Here is a 25,339-nt window from a genome sequence, read left to right as displayed (position 1 = left end):
TGTCAGGAAATGGATTAGTAATCCAGGACTTTTGATGCTTTGATGAGAGAAAAATGATGGAAATGAGAAGCTAATTTAGCCACTCTTCCAAATTGGAAGTGCTAAAGAACATGAATTTCAAATAAAGATGTGTTTTTCTCTTCATAATTCAGGAAAACGGCTACAAGAAAACCAACTATGTTGTAGACGACTGGCTTATAGCGTCATCCAGTTTAAAAGCAGCCAAGTTGCCAGACATTCCACACATACCAAGGATCATATTGGAAGCACTTTGCTGCTATTTAGAGATTGAAGTGTGAATTAGGAGCATTCATTTCAATTTAAAAGCCCTGGTTCAGGAATAGTGGCTCAATAAGATAATCCACATTCTTCAGACTTGTTTAGTTACAACTGAGGTGATTTAAATTCTGTATTTTAAATAAATTCAGTCTAAGGGAATGGATGGGTAAGATAAATATTCAGTCATTTTAACAGTTTCTGATTTTGTGATTTTTTTGCAATCAAAATCATAGATTTTGTGGTGCTACTCTAGACATATTTGCAATTACTTTTGCATTATTTTTTACTCAGTAAGCCTTTTCCAGAATCTACATATAGAAGAAAAAAAAATGGGAAGAAAGCACAAGTATTTTTTATTCTTTAAAGAACTTAAATAGCTGTACATCAAGTAAGGCTGAGGCACAGAAGTGTAGTAGAAGTAAGAAATGCTGCCACCTGCAGGTGGGAGTTAGCAGTCATTTGTATTTTTGACCATCTTTGCTGAATATTTGCAATAAACTCAAAATGGCGCATTAGGGGAAAAAAAAAAAACGCAAGGGCTTGTTGATTTTGAATAATTTTCTATGATAGTACAATTGCAAAAAAAAAAAAAAAACATTGGAGGGACTGAATATTTAGATTTACACATCACAAACATTTTTACCTGGGGTGTCAATAATTGCTCAGGGTACTTAGATAGTATTTAGTAAAAAAAGAATTTTAAAATCTAAATCTCAGCTAAGCTGGTTTGTTTCTTGTCATAAGATGGTCGATTCGAATCTGTTTTTGATCATAGCAAAGTGACATTTAAAGAAGTCACAAAAAAACATGTTTTAAAAAAAAAAATCAGTGTATCCTAGTAACCCAGTTGGAGTGGCTTCATTCCCAAAACCTGAACCACTCGTACCGCTGCACTTGTACATGAAGAGATATCATTTCTGTTCAACAAATGAGCTTGCTTTTTCCATGTGACATTTGGAAAAAAAAAAAAAAAGAAATAAAAAATAAAGTAAATAAATAAATAAATAAACCATAGCAGCTAATTTGAAGCACTTGTTGAGTCAGAAATAAACCAACATTTTAAGGCCAGGGTGAGGAATGATATAAGCGTTAGAATTGACTGAGTGTGGATTATCAGCTGAAGGACAGCATGAGGGTTTTAGGCAGGCTGCTCTCTGACGGAGGTGCTGCTCTCCTCCAGGCTCCTCATTATCAGCTCCGTCCTCCTGGGTAATTTCTGCTCGGTCGCAGGATAATGAGCCTGTAGGCCTTGATTGGACATGTTATCCTATTACTTTTAATAACATTTACATAGGCTTATGGGAGAGAAGGTCAGCGCGGTTCTTGGTGCGTTTTGTCTCGAATGTTTGCTCCTTCTCATGCGCTTTTGTGATGGTTGTGGAGATTGCGACTAAAAAAAAAACAAAAACTCATTAGCTGTAAGCTGATTGGTTATGTAAATTTTGAAAACAGATCGCACACGGCTCGAGCTTTAATTTTCCGGAAAGCGGAGGAGAGGAGAAAATAGAATTCATGCATTTATTTTAAATTGCCCTAAAAAAGTTTCTCTTGCACAGATTTTTAATATTCTACAGATCAGCGCTAGTAGTTGAAGTTAATGAGATGAATGTGCATGACGACATTTTATTCTGTAGGGTTAGAGTGCTGCAGACTACAATCCAGCAGGCTGGGGTGAGCATAACTGAGGCTGGAAATAAATTAGAAAGTGTTAGTAAAAGCAGCAGCAGGAGCAGTGGAGCATTCAGAGCGGTAATCCACAAGCATCAGTCTGGATTAGGAACAAACTTTCTGAAGCTATAACACTCAGAGAGAGAAAGTGAAGCGGTTAGGATGAGAGACTCAGACTGTGGGCTGGAAAATGTACAGTAGGTGCCACACAAAGAGGGTGGAGCATGTGGAGCGCCCACCACCCATCACTTCTAAATAAGTCATGCCTGTAGGTGGTGGGAGTCCACATGCAGACGGTGGCACCTTTTCCTCACATCCCAGCAAACAACCAGAGACAACAGAAGTTAGAAACATACAGAAGCAGTTCTAGGTTTTGTGTTCACACCTCTGTCTGCTGCTGAACGTAACCGAGCAAAAAGCAAAAAGAAGTTAAATTTGTGCCCTCACCAAGAAGAAAATGACACTAAGGACGCAGACACGTGCAAACAGGAAGGAGATGAGGGGAGGAGGAAAGAGAAGACATTTAATTTGCAAGGCACGCTGCGGAGACGCACACGTGTCGCAGTGCGTCCAGTCAGTGGAGCGTGAGAGTTTAAGCTCGTTTAAAATGAAAAGCATGAAAAATGATCCTGTGGAGGATCGTGTTGAGCGGTCAGAATGCTGCAGATGGCTACAGGTGGCACCTTGTGAGGATGCATAAGATAAATACAAATATGAGAAAAATATTACTCATTACGGCATTTTTTGCACCCAGGAATATGAACATATAGAAAAACTAAACGGAAGACAAAGATTAGGGAGGAGTCTGTTTCTGGTATTGGGTTTTGAAAATGTACGGTTTTAAAAACTGCAGAGAGTTTTTGTGGTCTAAAGGGATTCTGTGAGAAAGTGTCAAGATAACCAGAGCTTCATCTGGCTGATAGAAAGTAATATAGCACTGCCCCTCCTCCACCTGTTGCTGCACACTGTTGGACAGCTGGCTAAAACAGGTCTAGTGCTCCATTCATTTATTATTATTATTATTATTTTCCAGATACTGTAACCAGTTTCCACTTTATTCTGAACGTGGTGTAAGTCCCACATTTAAATCCTGATTTAAATTTATTACAGATAAAATAAAATAATTCAGACATTTATTTCTGTTAATTTGTTTTAAAATGGCTCCCAGCTAAGGCAGTCTCCTAAATTCAGTTTCACTAAAAATTCAAATATAACATGAAACTTTTTTTTTTTTTTAAACCTGAAACCTGGGCCTATTATAGGTTAAATCCAATTAGTTGGGGCTCATTTTACAACCATGATGATGAATGATATGAAATATCTGTGGTGTGATGATTTCATGCTTAGTACTTCTCTGCTAAAGTTGAATGAAAAATGACAGAATGATCTAAAGTGTTTCAATCTAATTCGAAAGAAAAATTACCTTCTGTTGATCACCGAAGACCACATCGTCAGCACCATGCAAGAGCCGCATGGCGCAGTCACATGATGCGCACGGACATGATTGGTCAAAGAAAATACGGGAGGGCCAGAGCGGGGAGAGGGGCGGGGCGGGGAGCCACATGGAAAACATACAAAACATTTTTGAAATGATGAAAACGTGTCAACAAAACAACAACAACAAAAAAAAACACAAGTGAAAATGTTAGAGACAAAATAGCAAAACAAAACAAGAGGAGCAGATTAATCCCTCAACTGAATCTTTTTAAAAAGGTTACTGGAGATAAGAGGCACAAGGCAGCTAAAAAAAACCTATCAAATGAATTTAAAAAGAAAGCAAAGCAATTACGCAGCAGCTGGGTTTGGAGCGGATGTGGGCATGAATGAAAGAGGAACGTCTGCAGTTTTCCATGTACCAATCATGAGAACCAAGTGTGAAACAACACATTAAGTATGAACACATGAAAACCTGACACACCGTCAGACCTCAGGAGCCAGAGTCCTGCAGGTCTTAGACGGTTCACTGCGTCAGCTCACCTGGTTCTGCAGGGCCCACATCCATTACCGGGCCTCTGCAGAACCGGATGGCGTTCTGAGGGTCTGCAGCCGGCTGACACATCTAAGACCTGACAGACACCAGACCTGAGGATTTGTTACCTTTGTCACAGTGACGCAGGAGCAACTGAATGATGATGCACGAGCTGTGAACACGAGCAGCCAACTGCGTCTCAACCTGCGTCTGAGACATGACCAGTGTGGTCGAACTACAGAGAGCGCACGGTTCATTTAGAGGATTCCTGGAGGTTATTGCATAGACAAAGGCAATGCACATGGAAACGTTAGTCAGTTAAAAGTGAACTTTAAAAAAAAAAAAAGAAATTAAAAAGCGTGGTGTCAGTGATTCCTGTGCAACCTCTTGTTCAGAGCAGCAGGTAAAAGTCCCCTCCCACCCGGTTCTGCATAAGATCCAAATTAGTCCATTCATGCCACACAGGAATAAATCAACAGCGTCTGACACCAACACAGTCCGGTGTCAGACTAACTATCTTATATTTGAGCAAAAATACACATTCACAATATTATAGTATTCAAATATTAAATAAATCATTCATATCATTAACTGTTTTTTATCCCCCCCAAAATAAGCAACTTTTAAAATACCAGAGCTCAGCTGCTCGCATTCAGACATCGACTTAGCAGCAGTTTGGAGCAAGCATGTGGCACCAGTGGGCAGAAATATCTCCTTTTTAACAAAGGTGAGCATCCAACAAAACCAGGCTCAGTATGAACCATAAATGAAAAATAAACACAGAACCACTGTGCCTGTTGTTCCTTCTCTGGGAACACATGAAACATGAAACAAACACAGGATCACGGAAGCAGTAACTATTAATAACTTTGTCAATGAAAGAGACCAGAGACAGGAGAACTTTCTATGACTAAAAACCCCAGGAGAAAATGCAAAACGTTGATGGCAGCAAAACTATCACTGTCTTTGTCCAGGAAGTTTTACAACTGGACCAAATACTGTAGTGAGTCAGGGGAACTCTTCTAAAACGAAAGACAGAACACCACGTTAAGGGCCACAACAGCTTAGGCAGTGTTTTTAGAGCTAATCAGAAAAGAGCTGGGCCATCAGTGCAGTCTGTAGAAAAGAAAAAAACAAGTTTGTTAAGGAAGCAGAACACAGAAGAACTGGACCAGTAGTACTTTCTATTGGGAAAAAAAGAAGAGAGGTTAAAATAAAGTTAATGGCAGCATCAGCTCCATCAATACCAGGACAGAAACCGCTGAACACCGACCCGCTGAGCCAGGAATACTTTCTATGAGAAAGAAAAGGAAAGAAAAGCAACAACAATTCCCTTTTTCTGACATATAACCTGCTGTTTGCTACATAATGTGAGATAAAGAGTTTCTATAAAGGAATGTAAGTGATCGAACTACAGAAGCTCATTTATATTGATGGTTAACATTTGTATGTCTCATAATAAATTCTCCATAATGATCACAGACACTCCCTAGCCTTCTTCTAGCTGTCCTTTTTTAAGATCTACTCATCAAGAAACTTGAGTCAGAAATCGGTTTGTGTGCAGAGAGAAGGTAGAAAAATAAATCAACAGAAAAGAAAAGGCACCTTTCAGTAAAACCTTTCTTCTGTGGCCTGACTTACCCCGACATGCCACACACTCCAGATACCCGCTAGTAGGAACTGAAAGTACAAATCCCACCTGCACCCAAAAGCAATGAAGAGTAAAACACAAACTCAATGTTATAAACCTGCAATGAATTTAGACTGAAACCAGAAAACCTGATGGATTTCTCAACAGTTTTATGAGCTGGTGGGTTAGAAGGAATTTGTGATAGACATGACTGGATTACGAATAGATGCTAATTAGTACCAGGGTGAAAAGTAGCTGAGTCCCTTTATGAAGAGAAAGAACCCATCTCCACAGGGGAAAGTCAAAGTCCTGCACAACGTCAGCAGAACAAACCTCAGTTTCTTCTTGGTCTGATTTCCTACGTAATAAGGACTTGATCTGGAACGTGGTGACTACAGGAAGTCATGACAAGACAGCTTTTTGAAAGACATTTGGAAGTTGAACTGATATGATGATAATAAAGATGTTTATGTATGTTCAGGGTTTGGAGGATTAGATGAAGACTACATGCTGAGAGGAATCCTAACTCGTGATAAAGGATGGAGTTAGTGTAATGATGGGATTAGATTGTTCTTTTGAAGAAATATCACTTCTTTCATCCTAAACATTAAAATTGGAGTTAAAATGATACTTTAGTTTGGTCAACAGAACAATCTTACACTAAGACACCAACGTTGGTTTTGGTCAACATCAATAAGATTTATCCTGTTGAGCTACAGTCTTAAGACAGAAGGTTTGACTAGCTGTAAGTATGACTCACTATTTATGCTAACACAAAAGCATAAACATGCTGTTTGACAAAGGTTAGGATTTAAACCCACAACCTTTACAGCAACATGCTAGTATTTTATCACTACCTCTACTAAAAGCACGTTAGTTCTGAAATCACTGATTCACTCAGTAAGAGCAACGCCACAGGAAACGCAAACGTCCTCTGTCATAATGAAACAGATTCACAGTTTTAACCTATGGGGAACCTAAAGACATAAACATATACAACCACAAACAGGGTTCCTATGCAGTCTGGAAAGGAATTTAAAAATATACAAAAATTGGGATTAGTTTGAAAAAATTAGTAAGCAAAAAATATTTGTTTTCTCAAAGTTTTTTTGAATTCCAATTATTTAAAAGTTGTGTCCAGTTGATCCATCTTTTCATCTGTCCATTCACCCTTCCATCTGTTGGTCCATCGACCCCACCGCTTGAACCTCTGTTCTTTCATCCTTACGTCCGTCCATCTTTTCAACTGTCTCTCCATCCATCATCTCACCAGCTGCTCCAGCTTTCCATCTGTCGCTCCATATTTTTATCCATCCATCCATCTAGAAAATTTGGTCATATATTCAAGATGAACTTTAGAGTTTAAAAATCGGTTGAAAAGTTCTGAGATCTTTTGAGAAAAGTGTGCAACTTCGAATGTGTAGGAACCCTGCAGAACCAGTCAGTTTGTCCCTTTTAAACTGGTAAGTGTTAGTGGGATTAAGGATGAATCAACAGAGTTAGGAAAGCAGTTAAGCTGCCAATATAAGCTGGTTCTGTGTTGGGCTGGTTATGCTCATCACATGGAACACGATCCCTCCTGTGAGCCACACCAGATATTAATGAACATCTATGCTAAGTGTGAAGCCAGGCAGGCGGGAGAGAGAGATGTGACAGACACACTGCTGGACTCGCATATACTCACTAATGGCCATAGTGGTGGCAGCGATAGCAGGTGGGATCGATGATGCAACTGAAAAATGGTGAAAACAGCGTGAGAGAAGCAGGAGTCCTCAGTGCTTAGTGATGATCACAAACGGCAGGAATGCTCCCATGCAGCTGCTGCTGTTAACGTGACCCAGCATCTGATTGGACAACAGCTGAGCACCAACAATGTGCTCAAGTCCTGTTCATTGTGTTAAACCTTCAGGTGTGGAGATTTATTACACCTGCTGTAATGGCTGCATTTCAAATATATTTGAAAACTTAAGGTTTTTCAGTAACAAAGCAAATGAGAGCTAACTATAAAGTATGGCCTATGATGATGCAATTGGCATTAATGACAATAAATAACCTGCCAGAGCTGATGAGTTCTACAGGGAAATAAATCTGCACCCAGTTTTATTATTCATGGTTCAAATCATGTCAAAATAAAAAAGGCAAAATTTTGGTAAGCTCAGTTGAGGTGAGGAAGGATAATTAGTGAAAAAAAAAATAGCAGCTTAGCATATTTTAATTCAGTTTTGACTCTTGGATCAAAATTACTTTTCCATTAAAATCTGATTAAGTTTTTTTTTTTTTAGGGAGCAAAACAGAAAAACAAACAATGGTTTTGTTGATGAAAATGTCAGAGCGCATATTTTAGTCATTACTTTTTTAGTCATTATTTTAGTCATTGAAAACAAGAACAAAGTTGGATGAATATTTGTTTTCCCAAAATTGAGTCCAACATTTTATGGTCCTGTGGGATTCTGGGTTCCTCACAGTGTAGGAATAAGAGCATTTTTGAAGTAAACACCATCTCCATCATACCTGGAGTTTATTCCCTGGACGCTGCCTCCATCCTGTCTGACTAATTAAGGTGCAAATTAAGTCAGGCTTTTAGAATAAGCGCAGCTGCTTTACCTGCCTTCTGACCGTATTCATACCCTTTGAACCTTTTTACATTTTATCACATCAAGACCTGAAATTTCAAAGTAATTTATTTGGACTTTATGTGATAGATTAGCACACAGTGCTGAATAATTCTGATATATAAGACAAACAGCACATGATTTCAAATGATTTTATAGAGAAGTCTGAAGACTCTGGCTTCACTTTGTATTCAGCACCCCTGAGTTGGTACTTTGCAGAACCAAAGGTTCCTCCTGTCTCCATGTTCGGATGACACATTGAACAGAGCTTTACGAGATGTTCAAAAACTCAGAAGTTATTGTAAAACCCAACTCTGTTTTAAATTTAAAATCCAACTCTTGCTTTAAATTTTTTAAACAGCCCGTCTGCTGGATTCCTTGGTCCTCGTGATCCTGTTTGCTCTCTAATGTTTTCATCGAACCTCGTAGTTGTGACAAACGTGACAAAATGTGGAGAAATTCAAGGTGTATGAATACTTCTTTTACAGACTAAGTTACAAACTTTCTGGTTACAAACTTTCTGGAATATTTTGACGGTTTCAGTCTGAATGATTTATTTCAGAGACCGAAAGTTTTTGCGCTATTGCAAAAAATGATCTGGGTGGACATTGATTACTGCGTGACTCAGGCCTCCTCTAGGGTTCATGTCTTTTCTCCATGTCTGAAAGTGATTTGAGCCACTGCTGCATTTCACACAAAAGGCGAAACAGGAAAACTCACTACTGTCATCGCACCTATGTGAAAACATCTTCAATAGACTTTACATTAAGGAAATGGACATGTGAAGAATGATTGGGAATCGGTAAAGACGTCATTTCGTCGTTAACATTGTTAACAATGAAGAATGTTCAATGGAAATGATGCAAACTGCAGATAATAAGCAGATAAGAAAGGGAGAAGAAGAACTTACTTGTGAGAGAATATTCTGAGAAGTCCAGTGGAATACAGAATAGATGGAGGGGAAAAACATGAGAAAACAATAACACAAAGAGAACAGAAACAATAAAATGAGAAATATGATCAATGAAAAAGGGCAGCTGTGTCCTGCTGCATCATTAACCCTGTGCCGTTCTCCTACACCGCCTCCCTGAGCATTATGCATTTGCTTTCTCTTCTTTTTCACTCTTTTAAAAGATGCTGTCATAACACACAACTAGAAAGTGAAATGTAATGACTTCCAGCCCTCCGTCTACTAATATTTTAATTCAAGAGTAACTTAAAAATCTCTTCTAAGATTTTAATACCAGAAATTACAATATAGGATAATCTCTAAGCATTGAGACCCTTAGAGATTTCTCACAGATTTGAGCTGTTTTGTCTCTATTCCATGTTTTAGATCATCAGTATCAATATTAAAGGTAATCTAACTATAGTGAACCCCCAGCTGTTTGTGGTTCAGCATGAGCAAATTTTTCTGTTGAATATAAACACAGATTATTGGAAAATTTGCCTATTCCCAGATTTCTTTGTGGAACATATTGGAATTGGCCTTGAAATTCTCCCGTATTTGTGCGGTCGTATCGTTGAATCGTGACCTTTGACCTTCACTGAGGCCGTGAGACCTGCAGAGCTTTAGATGTGGTTCTGGGTTATTGTGACTTCCTGGTTGGTCGGAGAAGGTCTTTCTCTCCAATTGTGGAAGGTTTTAGAAACAGGTTTGCGACGTTTTTCCAGGCTCAATCTGTTCTTCGCTTCGATCAGAACATGAACTGTTGCATATTGAGATCTTTTAGACTATTTCATGTTGTCAGACGGGATCTATTGAAGTCATTTCCTGATTCTTCAGGTCAAACAGTAATCAGGCTTGGACGATGCCAGTAGAAGTGTGCCAAAAAAAAAAAAAATTGTATTTAAAAAGTCTGATGATGTTAATGTGGCAAAACAGCAACATTTGTAGAAATCTGCAAGGGACAAACACTTTTTCACAGCTCTGCAAATGCAATTTAAAGTCTCTATGAACTCGATTTTATGTCTACAGACTAGTGGAAAATTAGAAGAGTGAATTTGTTGCTCGAACAGCAGATTAAACATCTTCATAACAATGCTGAATCAGGCACAATAAGGAAAATGCTGAAGGGGACTTCTCTACAGGAGCAGCGAGGTGATGAGGTGCAGATGGAAGCAGGAGACAAAGGATGTCAAACAGGAAAACAAACATCCATTCATGAAACCTGATGTGAAGATCTGAATGAGAAGAAGGTTAAAGATCCTCAGAATGGATAACATGATGGAGCTTTGTTGATCTTCTTAGAAATTAATGCTTAATTTCTAAGAAATTTTTCTGAGCTAGAGAACCATCACCTAGTTCTTTCACTCAGAAGGCTTTGGATCAGTTATAAATCGATGATTCAGTTCAATAAGAAAATAATGCATACCTAAATACTTCAGACAAATAAAGAATACTTGGAAAATATCACCTCCAGCTCTGAGAGAAAATAAAGGCTTCGCCTGAATGTGAACTAACAAACAGCTGACTCCATTCACAGGTAAATAATGAGCCTAACACCTTTTTATCACTTTAGAAAAACTAAATCCTTCTGCAACTCCTCTGCTATGTATGTGATTTATTCATCTGTTCACCAAAAAACACTGCTGTTGTTTAGGGCACACACCGATCTGGCTGCCATGGATCAGATGGTCACAAACACTAGAATGAATCTCATAATTTGCTCCACTTTCTGAGTTCTGTGGGGCTTTGATATTGTTCGCTTGACGCTCTACTGGCTGATAGTTGCAGGGTGTGGTGGCGTGCTTCCAATGATTTCAGCTTATTCTAACATAACCTTCATATGGTACGAGTCTTGTCCCAGTCATTTTCACTTTTAGTGCAATTCCAATGTGTCCCTCAAATTTAGGTTACTAATTACCATCAACTTCTTCTTTTAACAGAATAAGAACTATTGTGTCCCCATCTCAACGTGTCAAAAAAAAAGAGATTTGTTTCCACCACCGCTATCTCGCTCCTACACGTCCTCAACTTGTGTCACCTAGATAAAGCTACAATATGATAACATAATATTTTGAAAATGACTAAAAAATAATTATATCCTAAATTTACACACAGTCATCTGATCTCCAGTAAATTGTGTCACCAAAACCTACAAACATGCACATTTTTGTAGGCTCAGTTCTGCTGGTGTGCATTCGGCACGCTCTGCAAATCAAAAATCCAAACAATAAAAGCCTGTTTGATGCATGACATGCGCATTGCAACATGGTGCGCGAAGTTTCCTTCCTAAGTCCTCCAGTATCAACTTTAATGCAGCGAATGAAGTAAAAATATATGGAGATAAAAATTTTAAAAACCCATAACATAATCTCAACACTCTTCATGTGCTAAAGGCAGCTTTTTGGTGTTACCATGACAACATCTCCGTCAGTTTCATCTCTCTCCCTCCTGCCTCACTTTCTTTGCTGCTTTTATCAGATCTACAGGGACTCAAAAACAAGCCACTGGGCTCTAAGAAACAAGAGCCAGAGCAACGTGACCCTACCAACCACTGTTTGAGTGAGCAGCAATGAGCAGCGGCTCTTGGATCGAACAGAAATTTACCTCCTCGCTTCTTTGCGCACGGATGGGGCATTTGGTGGCGAGAGAAACATTTAGATCAATAAAAGTCTCCTTACTTACTGGTGCCAAGTGTAAAGTTGAAGCAGGCCTGCATTAAACTAAAAGTGATGAAGCAGAAGAGCACATTTTAAACTGAAACACTGTACATTTTGTTGACTTAAGTTTTTTTTTTTTTTTTTACGTTGTTCATGCTAAATATTGAAATGCCTGTAGAAAATAGAATAAATTACTCCTGTTCAGAATCCAATAGAATATACATCTGTTATTCACAAAAGGTTTTGAAAAAGGTACATGTTTACAATTTTTCAAAACTCTGCAAGATGTTGTACAATCTGCCCTAATCTATTCAATTTTCTCAGTCCATATTCTTTAAGTTAAACTTTCACATATGCTTTCTATTAGACATTGCTGTCATAAAGCAGCCAATTAGAACTATCTATTGTGGTCACTTTAAAAAAAAACAGCAACAATGTTCTACTTTAATAAAATCACCAGTTTATACAAGCAAACATGTTAGCTGAGGAAACCTGAACTCAAATAATTAAAAAAAAACCACATCTATGCTGTTTTTTAGTCAGTATTGATCTCAACCTTTTGCCTGCTGTAACTTGGCAACCTCTGGTAAAAACGTGTAAAATACACTTTCAAAAGAAACTTAAGAAAAATCTTAAATTGAGTTTAAGTCCATTCCTTCACCATAGAAAATAGATCCTGCATTATTAATCTTTTTTTATTTTTGCAAAATCTGCAGTATTACAACCAATGGCACCCCAACAACCTCTATGAATTAAATGTAACACATGTATTTTCTTTTTTAATTCATCACTTCCTGTTTTCATAGCAAATACATATGGAGAGACACATGGGGCCCACTTTTCATAGCTATTCTTCAAAATGGGGAAAGACCTAAACCTTCCCTCATTCACAATCAGAGCAATAACTAACACATTAAAAGACAACTGAAACTGACTGCTACGTTAAAAAACTTCCTCTTGTGACAATGCACTGAATGGGAGGATGCTGTTTTATTTAAAGGGTTTTACACATCTTTACCAGTGGTGGCAGTATATGTGAAAGATGCTGTACATGTATGATCTGAAAGAAAAAATGGGAATGGCAAAATCAAATTTTTAAAAACTTTGTATGTTGAAAACACCGCAGACGACCAGATTCTGCGCTGCTGGACTTTTGTCAGCACTAAGTTTCATTAAGTGGATCATTTGATGAATGCATTTACATATTTAAATAAGCTAGTTTAGGTTATTAGGACACCTCAGGACTAATGGTCTAAAATGTTATCCTCCTTATCGCCTCTATTGTATTGTCCATAATTTTCAATATGTCGATCATGTTACATTCAGCTCTTAAAATGTGTTGGCTCACTGTGAAATGAAGTCTGTCGGCTCACTCAATCCCGGGTTTCTCCCACTAAACCCTCAGGAATGAGAAAACATCGCCAGAAACCCATCAAGATGGATTATTTCTGAATCGTTTTATCTCGGCCGCTGTCAGATTTGTGCAGATGTGGAGTGCAGGAGGCGCTGGGCTTGTGATACATCCTGCTTCCAGAGAACCAACTGGATGCCCCTTCAGAAAAAAGTCTGGAGCTCACTGTGTGCTTAATAATCTTCCTTCCTCTCAAATGACTTTGCTCCTTTTCATAAAAAAAAAAAAACGACAAAAAAAACAGTTCAAAGCCTCCTGAAATACCTCTGCTCTTCATCATGCACTGCCATCACCACCACCACATCTAAACTCTCCTCAGGAGGACTTGACCTGTGGCTGCGATATTAAAAATTCATGCTGCCGGTGATCTATAAATACGGAGCTGCGTCTCCCTGCAGTGAAGTGTAAATCAGATTTATAAATACGTATGAAGTGTCTAGAAAGAAAAATCTAAATCACCTCAGCTGTGGGCAAAGATGCAAAGGCATCTCGCACGGCACAAACATTCATGAGGACAGAAACACACACGTTATGCATCCTGCAGAGGTAACTCTATGAGGCAGCTGAGTTAGGAAGCGGCCGGTGGCTTCGTGCTCCCATCTGATGGGAGGAGGACTACGGCGGGGCTTGGCGTGAGAAAAGAGGACTGAAGCATCTGGGCTCTGCTGGACGCGGTGGGGTGAGCTGCATTAGGTTCAAAGCTGCAGGGTCAGGGCTTGTTTGGAGCAGGGAGGAGAGGCAGGCACTTACGGACTGGCTCCGTCTTGAAAGTGCTGGAACGGCTGCTCTCGCCTTCGCCTTTGCCGTTGATGGCGGACATCTTGACCTCGTAGGTCGTCTCCGGTTTCAGTCCGACGATGGTTATCCTGGTCATGTCTGTTGAAAAGATGCCAAAGTCATTACACCAGATGATACGTCTAAGGAGAAAAAGCTGATTGCTGTTTAGATGCTAATTGGATCAAAACACCGCAGTAGGAACAGAAGTCCGTCATATTTTTCTCTTTTATTCTTTATAAATAGCCAAAGCCACTCTTCACCATTTAAATCATGCTACTTTATCTTGTTTGTGTCGACCTGAGATATAAAGTTGTTGCTTATCTTCCGCCTGGTTATAGAGTCTACGGGAAGATAATAGGTGTACAAATGTTTCCTTAGAAACCTTCATTTCCTGCAACAAAGCCAAAAGATGACTCATTGTTTCGTTTTCTGCTTAGCCTTTTCATCAAACTTCCTCCAGGACTGACTGGCTTTCTCCTCCGTGGTCTGCACTGACTCTCTTCAGAGTGCATCAGTGGATTTGCATTATCGGATCCCAAAACAGAAATGCAACGATGATGAAGTTATTTAGACATTTTCATCACTCAGAGTGGCTTGGAAATTCAAGTCTTTAGTGAAGGCAAAGTAATGGATAAACAGCCGCTCTGCATCCAACACAAAATAGCAAAAAATATAATTCTGAAACATGGGAAATGGATGTGTGTTTCTCACATCATTATTATTTTTAGAAAATACATCAAATAAAATGCGGAGTTTATTTCAGACCATCATCTTTTGCTGGTTAAAACCACCAGGTGTCTGCTAGCTTAAACACTTTCGTACATTGATATTTGCAAAATCACTTGAACTCAGTCAGATGGTAGCAAAACATCTGGACAACAACAGCTGTCATAACAAACCACAGAATTTAGATCTGAACTTTAACTAGGCCATTCCGACACACGATTGTGCTTTGGTCTAAGCTATCCTATAATATCTCTGACTGCATGATTTCATGCTGGAAGCTGACCCTTGACCTTAGTCTCACCTCTTTTTAGCCTCTAACATGTTTTCTTCCAAGATCCTCCTGGATTTAGCTCCATCAGTCTTCACATCAACTCTGTGTAGCCCCTCCCCCCCTGCCACCCAGCATGATAATGCCACTACCATGTATCAACCCAACGATGTTGCGTCCCAACTTTACATATCACTTACGTACCTGATGTGTCAAGGTTTATGTTCGTAAGATTACCAAAAGTGTAAACGTTAAACAGGAACGAATCACTTTTGCAACGTATGTTACTAATGGAACATTCCCCAACATTTAACTCAGAGAAAAGCTGCACAAAATTAACAACTTTTTCCCCAGGAGAGGAGTTCTCACTGCAGTGAAAGGGTAAAAAGTGAGAGCAGGAAGAAAGCAGGCCAAAAGGCTGAAAAAATAATTACTGGGGGAGCATTGTGGGCTCCCAATACAGATTTAATTGCAGGGAAATGAATTAAATTAAGGATCTATTAAAACCCAAGAGCCATCAGGTGTAGAACAAAGGGAAAGCAATCAATATCAGTTTCCTGAATCAGGTGAATTTATCTGATAACGTAAGGATTCTACACACCCAACATGCATGCGCTTCCTCTCGTGTCATAAAGAGCTACTTGGCTGATGCCCCACTGAGCGACACAAAGCAGAGTGATTTCAGAGCCGAGAGCTAATTTCAGTTGTGCAAAAAGAAGAAGAAAAAAAAAAAACACCTGTGCAACATGTCTCCATTACTGCAACAGCATGTATGAGATTAACATCTCAATCAGAGGGAGTTTCAGAGAGAACTATTTACATACAACTAGAAAGCGTTCCGCCAGATGGATTCAGAGCTTTTAGCGTTGGAATATAATTGATGTCAGCGTAGAAGCAGTTCGTGTTTTGATGAAATTTCTCGGCCGCCTGCAGTAATTTGGTTCCTGCTGCTTCTGGAAAAGGTTATCTCCACAGAACCTCACAGTTGCTACAAACTCAGCCCTCCTCAGCCCCTGCTGCCCTCTGTGCTGCGACAAAGAATCCTTATGCTGTGGGACGAAGACGCCTGTACATGTTACTGTTAATTAATCAGTCTAATTCTGAGGATATGAGAGAAGCACAATTTAAAATGAAAGATTCTGCTCTGGTGCCTGAAGAAACACAGCGATCCCTGGGATATAGTAGATTAAATTAATTTGAAAATATGTTATTTATCAAAAAGTGAAATAAAACATTAGCATAACTCATAACGTCCAAGTATCGTCAAACAATTGTTGCTATTGGAAGGATCTCCAGTAGCTGTCAGTCTCGCACAAACGTAAGGAAGCCTCTGACTGAAGACTGTTGCGGTATGACGGTCAAGACTATCATGACATTCCAACTGGTCAATATGTGGCAGAGACTATATTCTTACAGTAACATGTTCTGGATGACATCATCAGTTGTTGGCTAGCACTGCTAATCCACCTCATTTGCTTTTGATGTTTCCTCTTTAGATCTCTGTCTGATGACAGTTTGAACTTCCTCCTTGTCTCTGCTCTGCACCCATGAAGCCTTCTTTCCAACTCCTCTGGGATTTGGGGTCAAAGTTGAGGTGCTATTTAAACTTGTAGAGATGCTAATTGCCAGCTTCTGGTTGCAAAAAAAACCCCAACAAAAACAAAACGCCAGCATCTCATCTGAAGGTAAAAAAGTAAGAGCAAACATCTTTACAGCTGGGAGGATGTTGCACATCCTAAATGTGCAACACCTCAACCAAAGGAAATGACAAACAAAAGTGTAGAAAAAGACGAACAGAATGGCTGCTGCCATGACTGGTGCAATTCTAGCTTCTGTCATCACACTACAGACTTTAGACAAACATTAAAGCGGAAGAGCAAAATGTAGTTTGTTCAAATCCCAGCTTTAAAGTTCAGCTACAAAGACAAATAGTTTCTCCAACATAGATAATCCAGCTGTACTGTAATGTGAAGGCAGCTCTGTGTAAAGGCTGTCTGTTCATTTAGAGCTTTCTTTAATTAGTATATGCTAACATGGTGGCTCTGTATGATTATACTGTGGTGGGCGAGCCAGTTACTTCTGACAGCTCTGACTTCAAACACGTGACGTCGGCTCCGGTTCACACACAAAAGCCTTTCTATTAAGACACTTCGCCACTTGATAATTCTTTATCAGCCACACTTTGCTTCTTTTCTTCCCTGGCATTTTGCTGCTCCAGCAGCTCCAAGTTTGCTCTGTCTGATTTCGGAACGCTAACAAGGCTCGGGAAAAATGCCTTCTCCGCTTTGAAAGCGCTCCAATTTCTCGGAGGTGGAGAAGCCGCTGTAGCAAAGGCTGAGATATTTTGGTGGCATTTACTGTTCAGCCGTGTGTTGGGCTTCGCGAACATGTTTGCATGACGGGCGGCTCTCGGGCCCGGCGCTGACAGCTGAGCCTGTCAGCCGCTGACTGATACGTCCCATGTGGCAGGCGAGACGAAAAGCATCCAGATTTGTGTGCGCTGCAAGCCGTCATTGGGACAGGGATATTATCTGGGGCCTGTCAGCATCTGAACCCGCTGTCATTTACACTGCACTGTGCTCTACCTCTTGTCCTGACGTCAGCCACTGTCATGTCTGGATTACCTGCTGTTACCAGTCGGCCGCACGGAAACACTTCAACACTTAGAAAACTGAGACGCTTTTCCACTTGAAGCTAAAGTAATAATGATGTAATCGTGATGGAGAAACAAAATAATAATTGGGTAATTTCATGTAAATGCCAGCTGGCAAAAAGATTTTAAGGGTTAAGTTGTCCATTAGTAAATATGGAAACAGCAACTGTTTTATTACATGGACAGATGTTTGTTTCAGGGACTACAGTCAAATTGCAGATCTTGATGCGTAATGTCGGCATTTCACTGAATTGCAATTTTTTGTGTGGTTGTTCATGCTACTTATTATGCAAAAGAAGTAATCAAATGTCTGTGTGAGCGGTTTATGAAACCAAAAGCAACCTGCAGAAAGAGAACATAGACACCCACGAGTAAATATGTAAACAGAAAATGTCTACATATTTACTACTGTTTGTTTGCTGACAATATCATCACAAGATCATAACAATTCAAATTCAATTCAAGATTCTTTATTGATCCCAAGGGCTAATTAAAAGTTAAATGTAGCTGATTTAATGAAAAGGTTATCGTAGATGGAGGAAGCTGTAGAAAAAGAAAGCACAACTAACTGGTCTTTTGGTGAAAGATTTACTGAAACTAAGCAACAATTTTTGGGTGGTCTGATGAAACCAACGGGAGATTTATCTGAGATCTTAATTACAAGGTTCTGATGTCAGTTCCAACGTGTGATGAATCATAAAACAGGGTTGAACGTGAGTTAATTGATCACCAGGGGCATCTTGTAATAGCCGCTGCGCTTTGTTAGAATGCATTTTTTAAGCAACTTTCGGGGAGAAATGTAGGGAAGGCTGGACTCTCTGTTTACCTCAACACTGAATCTCATGGAGCAGAACTGTGTGTCTGCAGCAGTCTGCATGCTGCTCCCAATTTATCAAGCACAGCGAGGAATCCAGAATGAATCCTCCTGTCTCTCTCTATTTCATTTCCAGTTGGAGATGCATTCCGGGGAAAAAAAAGAAAAAAAAACTCACCGTCTTTAGCTTTGTACTCCTCACTTTTCCACTCCTTCCCAGGCAAACGCCATTCCACTCTGTACTTTAATATCGGCACTCCACCCAAGGAGAAGGGTTCCTCAAACTCCACCACCGCCGTGCTGGAGAACGGCTGCACTTCTTCAATTTTAGGCGACGACGGCACCTCTGTGGCAACAACAAAACAAAGAGAGATAACCCTCTGATCCAAAAAGTTCATTATTGGATAAAAATCATTTTTGCCATTTTTGGGAGTTAAGTTTTAGGAAAGTGTAAATTAAATGTCAGTAATTGACTGTGTATAGGAGAGGGAATCAGTTTTTACACTTTAATTCAGAAAGATTTCCTAACATTTGAACCCTGAGGTTAGCAGCAGTCTGCAGAAATGATTCCTCTGTTTGGGTAAACATCAGAAATGAGGTCCTCCTTTAATAACAAGGCTGCATGTTTGTCTCATTAAACCTTCCCTGTGCTTGTTGCTGCAGCTGAACTGCATTTAATGCCACCAAGGAGCCACAAACACGGCGGCCACCAAATGACAGAGGGGCCGTTAGACATGACATTAACGAGTTTCCAGCAACAGTTTAGATCCCGCCTGTGATGCACTTTGAGCCATGATTAAAGGACTCGGTGATTTGGTCTCATAAGCAGCGCTCTGCAGAGACTAACCTGCCTTGTGACGGAGCTAACTTTGTTTTTATTCTCTCCAGGGAAGATGCTCAGGTGGATGTTGACTTCATTTAATAACCTTTGTTTAATCTTATCTTAATGTTATCATTATATAACCTAAAATGCTGTTTCAAAACTTTTAATTAGTAAACCATGACTACTTCTTTGCCTGGCGCACCGCTAAGTGGTTACACAGTTGGGAAAGATAAGAGAACATGCTTATCCAGATAAGACGGATGTGTGTTGAAGCTAATAAAACAAGCCTGAATGATCTTTCCACCACACACAGGGAGCAGGATGAAAACATCTTCACGCCTCACAGTTTGAGGACTGCAGAGGACTACAACCGATACATCTGATCTAAACGTCAAGCTGTTATCTCAGAGTTTTTCTGTCCTACCATGACAAACGTAAACAGATGGAGTTTGCTAGATGCTATTAGGACTTTAACTGGAATTGGAAGACTGACATTTTTCTGAAAACCAATGACTAATGTGTGGAAAAGCATGATGGAGGAGTTGGTACGCTGTGGGCCAATTTCCTGCCAACGACCCTGGAAAGCTTGTTTACAGTTACTGGGACCATGAAGTAATTTTACACAAAAATCTGATGGCCTCTGCCAGAAAAACGGTATTTGGATCATCACTGGATGCTTCAGCAGATAAACAGAAAATAGAAGAGAAAAGTTATTAAATTAGAACAACCTTCTTCCATGGAAATCTCAGTTCACAGAAATAAATTATTTAGAAAATCTGAGGAAAAGAAATCAGAGTGGATGCAGGATGATGGAAGAGGAATGAACAAAGATCCTTAGCTGGAGGTTTCCCCCTGTTCGCATGCTTGATGCGAGGGATTGCTGTAAAGTCAATGACAAAACACAAGTGATTGTCTACATCCAAGAGGACTCGGTACAGGCTTTTTAAACAAATTTGAGTAATAAACTTAACTTAATCAACTAATTGGACTTAAATTTCTATTTCTTTTTTTTTTGTTGTTACAAAGTGCCTTGAGATAACACGTGTTGTGAATTGGTGTTATACAAATAAGCTGAACTGAGTTTAGCTGTATGCTCCAACCTTGTGAAATGTCGGAGGAGAGAACTACCTGCTCAAATTGCAACCAGCCGGGGCACCAAAAATTGTGGGACTTGTCATTTTGAAAGTTTTCTGCACAGCATTAAGCTGCTCCAAAAAGATAAATAAATAAAAAGCAGAAGGCACTGTCTGTTTCCTAATGTAGTACAGGTCTCTTCTACAGCAGAACATGCATTTGTTTGTATCTGTTTAATAATATATTTTTTAAAAAGTCTACTAACTGATGAACACAGTTTAATGTGAAACACTCTGTACCTACTGATGCTTTTTCTTTATAGCTTAATATTCATACAGCTGCTACAATATGTTCCCTTTGAATAATTGTCATATTCAATGCGAAAATTGCTGTAATCTCTAGGGGGCACTAGAGAGGCTTTAGGGTTTAAATCTTGTTTGAACACAGTCTACATTAGCCTCTTTAGCAGCTATAAATGGTGCAGAGAAAGAATTTTAAATGAATTATGTAAACAGTCTAGAGCTGCTGCTGATGTTTGCATTCTGAGGGGTTCCAACGTGTAACCTCGAGCACATTAAATGTTTTAATTATCCAACACTTTTTTCTTTTTTTTTTCAGTGTGCATGTTCTTGAGACATACAGAAAGCAGGGAGGGCCAGCCACTGGAGGAAGCCACTTCAGTCATACTGATGAAGTTTTACAGCGAAGCAAGGAAATTACCTCAAAGAGCCCACAGGATATTACACAATGGCACCGAGGGTGTCACCGCAATTAATTCGGCCACACACCATTTAGAGATCCTGAGCGACCTATCGTTTGCAAGGGCTCCAAAGCAATTTGCATGCAGAATGAAGCTAGGACTGACCAAATTCACAGCAGAGGAGAAGAAAAGACTTTAGAGGGAGAGTCTGCTGTGATTTCAGTGTTTTCTCAGACGGAGCTGCAGAGCATCTAAAGAGCATCGCAAATTTACTTTCTGTTCACACCTTTCTTAAACAAACATAATGTATCCTTTTAGTTATAAGGAGACAAAGTAGATTTTTTTTTTCTACAGCCGTCCTCTCGATCGTGAAAATGGATGATAAATGTAACTCATTCTTTATTATTATTCTGTGCATTCACTGGCTGATGCCTAACTTGTCGGGCTTGTTGAGGATGCTCCTTGTAGCAGATTCTGACATTCTTCCTTGCTGAATGCTGCAGTGTTTGCTTTTATTGCACTGATTCATTGTTCATACAAATTAACATATTAAGAAGCCCTATTTGTGTTTTCAGTGAACCAACCTGCTTGGATTAGAAGGAACTCCTTGGATTCAGAGCCTATCACATTTGTAGCTGTGCAGTTGTAGCTCCCAAAGTCATTTTGGGACTCAGGTGTGATCTAAGAGACAGAAAAATAAAAAGCTGAAAACTTTTTTATCATTTTTTTTCCCCCATTACTTCATGCTTATGTACATCGGGAAAGCCAAGAAACACAAAGATGTTTGGTGCATCACCTCCAGAAGGCTGATGGTCGGAGTATTGAAGATCTTTATGTTGGTTGAGTTAGCACTCGGCAGCTCGATGCCGTCTCTGAACCAAACCACCGAGGCTCTGGGATTGGCTGCCACCTCACAAGAAATATTGGCTGGGTTTCCTTCCCATGTGTATGCTGCCACCAAGCCCATGATCTTTGGAGAATCTAAAGGAATAGAAAGAAAAGACAGAGCACATGAGACATCTGAAAAAAAAAAAAAAAATTCCAAACAGATTCATTCCTAAACGATTCATTCCTAAACAGGAGATGATCGACTTGTATGCACCATCATTTGGGTTGTTATTGATTTACAAATTTGTAAAATCTCTAACTGTTTAACCCAAGGAGCTTCTGTTATGTTGCTTATTAATTTCCATTATTAAAGCAATACCCAGACAGCAGTTGCCAATTGAAAACCAATGACCACTCTTGGCACTTATTATGTTAAAAGAAGTCTGCCACAGGTTAAGAATCAATACTGTGCACAATCCCAGGGATTTTCAAGCAATTACTCAATGTGATTTAACGTTTAAGTCCCAATTCTTCAAACCAACAAACCGGATGCTTGACATTGGCGTTCCAACATGTAAAGTCAGACGTCCTTGAGTAACCCTGAGTACAAAACCCAAACAAGGCTCCAGTGAGCATATTACATACACAATGGATTAAAGGTAAAGTCAATGCAGGGTCAATGTTTGAGCATTTCAAGTCTCTGTGGTGTTTTTATTTCTAAAAACTCCACTGAGTACTATGGATTTTTGTGAGTCATAGTTAGCTGGGTTCAAAGTGGCCTCATAAAGCATAGAGGAGAAATGGAAATATCTTCAGTTTCACAATCCCAGAAGTTCCTTCATCATTCAGCATCGTATTTATTACATTTCAGTAATTTTGCTGCATCCCTTGTAATGCTTGATCTAAAAAAATGGAAATTTGGCAAAGAGTAGTTTGTAAAAATTAAAATTGGTACCACAAAACCAATTTGGAAGACAGTAATGCTAAACAAACCTGAGAAAATGAGGCTTGGAGAGAAACATTTTTACTAGGTTGCTACTGTATCAGTCTCTCAGCAGCATACCTCGATAAACCCAGCCCAGTAAAATGGATCGTGCTGTGTGGCAGATAGATGGCCCAGCACTTGAATTGCATCTTCATTGTGCGGAGTGGAGACAGAGGACACGGAGTGAGAGCTGTACTCAAAACAAAGCACCTTTCTTATCGATAATTGCCTGGCAACACTGATTCAGCTGCCTGATTGTTTTGGTGATTACACTGGCTAACTGCAAGTCCTCACACAGCTCCATCAATGGTGCATTGTGATCGCATCTCTGGACTTTAAAGCACAATAGGCTCAGGGATTATTAGTCCAATTAGACAGTGATTGTGTTTTTCACTCCTTTTAGGAATAGATTTCAATATCAGATTAAACTTTCTTGGCCAATCATATTAAGCCAGCAGGATTTTTAACAATCCAGCACATCCTGGTAATTGATTCATTATCTTCCAGTTGTTTGAGGTCTAGTTACATGAGTAACAGGCAGTCTAGGATGGAAGCTAAGATACCTCTTTCCCATCTTCACTTTCCAGCTCATTCCAAAGGGCTCCTAAACCACAAGGGACATAGAGTCTTTCCAGGACACAGAGTCCTTCTGAGTCCGCCCTGGGGTCTCCTTCCAGCACTACGTGCTCACAAAATGTCCAGGAGGCATTCTTATGAGACTACCTAGACTACCTCAGTGACTCGACTCTAAGCTCCTCACCCTTAAAGACCGTTGAGATCCCACCTTTATCACAAAGGAGAGAAAGTTCATTTCAGCTTCTTGTATCCTGGATCTTTTCCATCCAACCATGCACGTAGGTGAGCGTCCGAGCGTAAACAGTCAAAGGGCTTTGCTTCTTTCTTCACCATGACAGCTTGGCACAATGGTCTCTTTACTGCTGATATGGCCTCAGTCAGTTTACCCGTCTCCCTCTCCATCTTTCTATCAACTCTGAACAAGACACCCAAATACTTGAAGTCTTCTGGTGAAGGCAGGAGGAGGTGACTCTCATACTGCCCTTTTGCACTTGTGAAGTAGATGTGAACAGCTCTGGGGCATGCTGAGAGTCAGGGGTTGAAGATGCCAACTGTACCACACAAAGCAAAGATGTGACCCAGAAGTTCCCAAACCAGACCCTTCTTATCCTTATCCATAGCCTTAGCCTATCACATTTGTAGGCTATGTATCACATTTGAACTTGTTTCCTGTGCTAGAAACTTAGTTCGACTAAGTGCCAAAGAGAGGGACACACCCAAAAAGTTTTTTAAAGCATCCCTGCAGCCAAATGCTCTACAAGATTCTCCAGAAAATTCCTCATAGAACAGGATCCTAATCCTTTCTCTGATCCACAAAACACCTGTGAACATGAGAACCAAACCACCATGACCCCTTCAGTAGGTTCACCCCGGTAAAGATTTGGTTCATTGTTGTTCTTCTTACAGGATGAAAGCTACTGTACCCTGGCGTCTCTGAATTTAAAGTTTGATGGTCAAACCCCCCACAGTATCTCTGGAGGTCTGAGAAGAGATCCCTCCGTAGCTGGATAACTGTCAGTCTTCATCATCTCTGGATGAATCTTCTGGCAATCCTGCCCTGTAAAATCATTCCTGACCAAAATTCTCTCTGTTTAGTGCTCAATCCAAGTCATCCACAACTCTCACAGTGACATTTTACATGCATCAAAAGAAAAAGGACTCGTTCTAAAAAAAACAGCGGTTAAATCCTAAAAACGGCACCGGATCCCTAAAGAGAGGTTGGAAAGTGGGTCTTTGTTTCTATTGGTAACAAATCACAGTGGTACCACTGACCCAGCCCGCTGCTGAACCATTTATCTTGATGAAATGAGGTGAGCAGAAACTGGAATGTTCCCATTTCATTTGTTTGGTCTGGGAAAGAATTTTATTCCCTGTTTACGTCCTTATTTGCATCTAAAGTTGTGATTTTATTTCAGGTCTACAAAATAAACTAACACTTAAAGGTGTTAAGATACCAAATGCAAAGATTTTTATTTCCAGGTACGTTTCGTTTATGTTGACTTGATTTAAAAAAAAAAAAAAAAGAAGCTCCCTGGACCATCACATGACACGATTCAATAAATGAATTATTTGTATTTATAAATGACTCAGGTGTTTCTTTATGAACTGGAGTGAAGAGTGAGAAAAAGATGCATGGCTCACAGCGCACTTCCAGGAACAGTTGCTGGTTGTCTTCGCCGATGGAGTTGCTGGCAGTGCAGAGGTAACGGCCAGCATCGGTGAACTGGACGTTCTTCAGGGTGAGGGAGGACACCCGCGCATGGCTTCGTACTACAACGTTCCTGTCAAGGCTCTATAGAAAAACACATAGGGAATTATACACACATAAAAACAGGTGACTTCAATAGAAACCAGCTACAATCGAGAGATGAGGGCAACAAGTAAGGTGATGCTTTGGTTGACTGGTTGACAAACAAAGGTTGTGCAAACACATCATGACC

The 25,339-nt window shown here is 39.8% G+C and overlaps 1 protein-coding gene across 13 annotated transcripts in view; it reads right to left on the bottom strand.

Annotated features, from left to right (window-relative positions):
• The window catches only part of ncam1a (neural cell adhesion molecule 1a), a 295,827-nt gene that overhangs the window by 31,475 nt on the left and 239,013 nt on the right, over positions 1-25,339 (bottom strand). For 4 of the 13 annotated variants that reach the window (XM_028030588.1, XM_028030590.1, XM_028030593.1 and 1 more), the window contains 6 exons: positions 25,041-25,191; positions 21,807-21,991; positions 21,595-21,691; positions 18,592-18,759; positions 13,926-14,051; positions 3,371-3,373 (listed from right to left, as the gene is read on the bottom strand). In XM_028030588.1, coding sequence (XP_027886389.1) covers positions 3,371-3,373; positions 13,926-14,051; positions 18,592-18,759; positions 21,595-21,691; positions 21,807-21,991; positions 25,041-25,191 — 730 coding nt within the window. Of the gene's footprint in view, positions 1-3,370; positions 3,374-7,230; positions 7,279-9,068; positions 9,084-13,925; positions 14,052-18,591; positions 18,760-21,594; positions 21,692-21,806; positions 21,992-25,040; positions 25,192-25,339 lie in introns of all 13 variants that reach the window. The other 9 variants (XM_028030589.1, XM_028030591.1, XM_028030595.1 and 6 more) reach the window with 4 other exon arrangements.

Source organism: Xiphophorus couchianus, chromosome 11 (genome assembly GCF_001444195.1).
Source record: "Xiphophorus couchianus chromosome 11, X_couchianus-1.0, whole genome shotgun sequence".
Lineage (NCBI taxonomy): Eukaryota > Metazoa > Chordata > Actinopteri > Cyprinodontiformes > Poeciliidae > Xiphophorus > Xiphophorus couchianus.
This window is presented reverse-complemented; position numbering and strand designations above follow the sequence as displayed.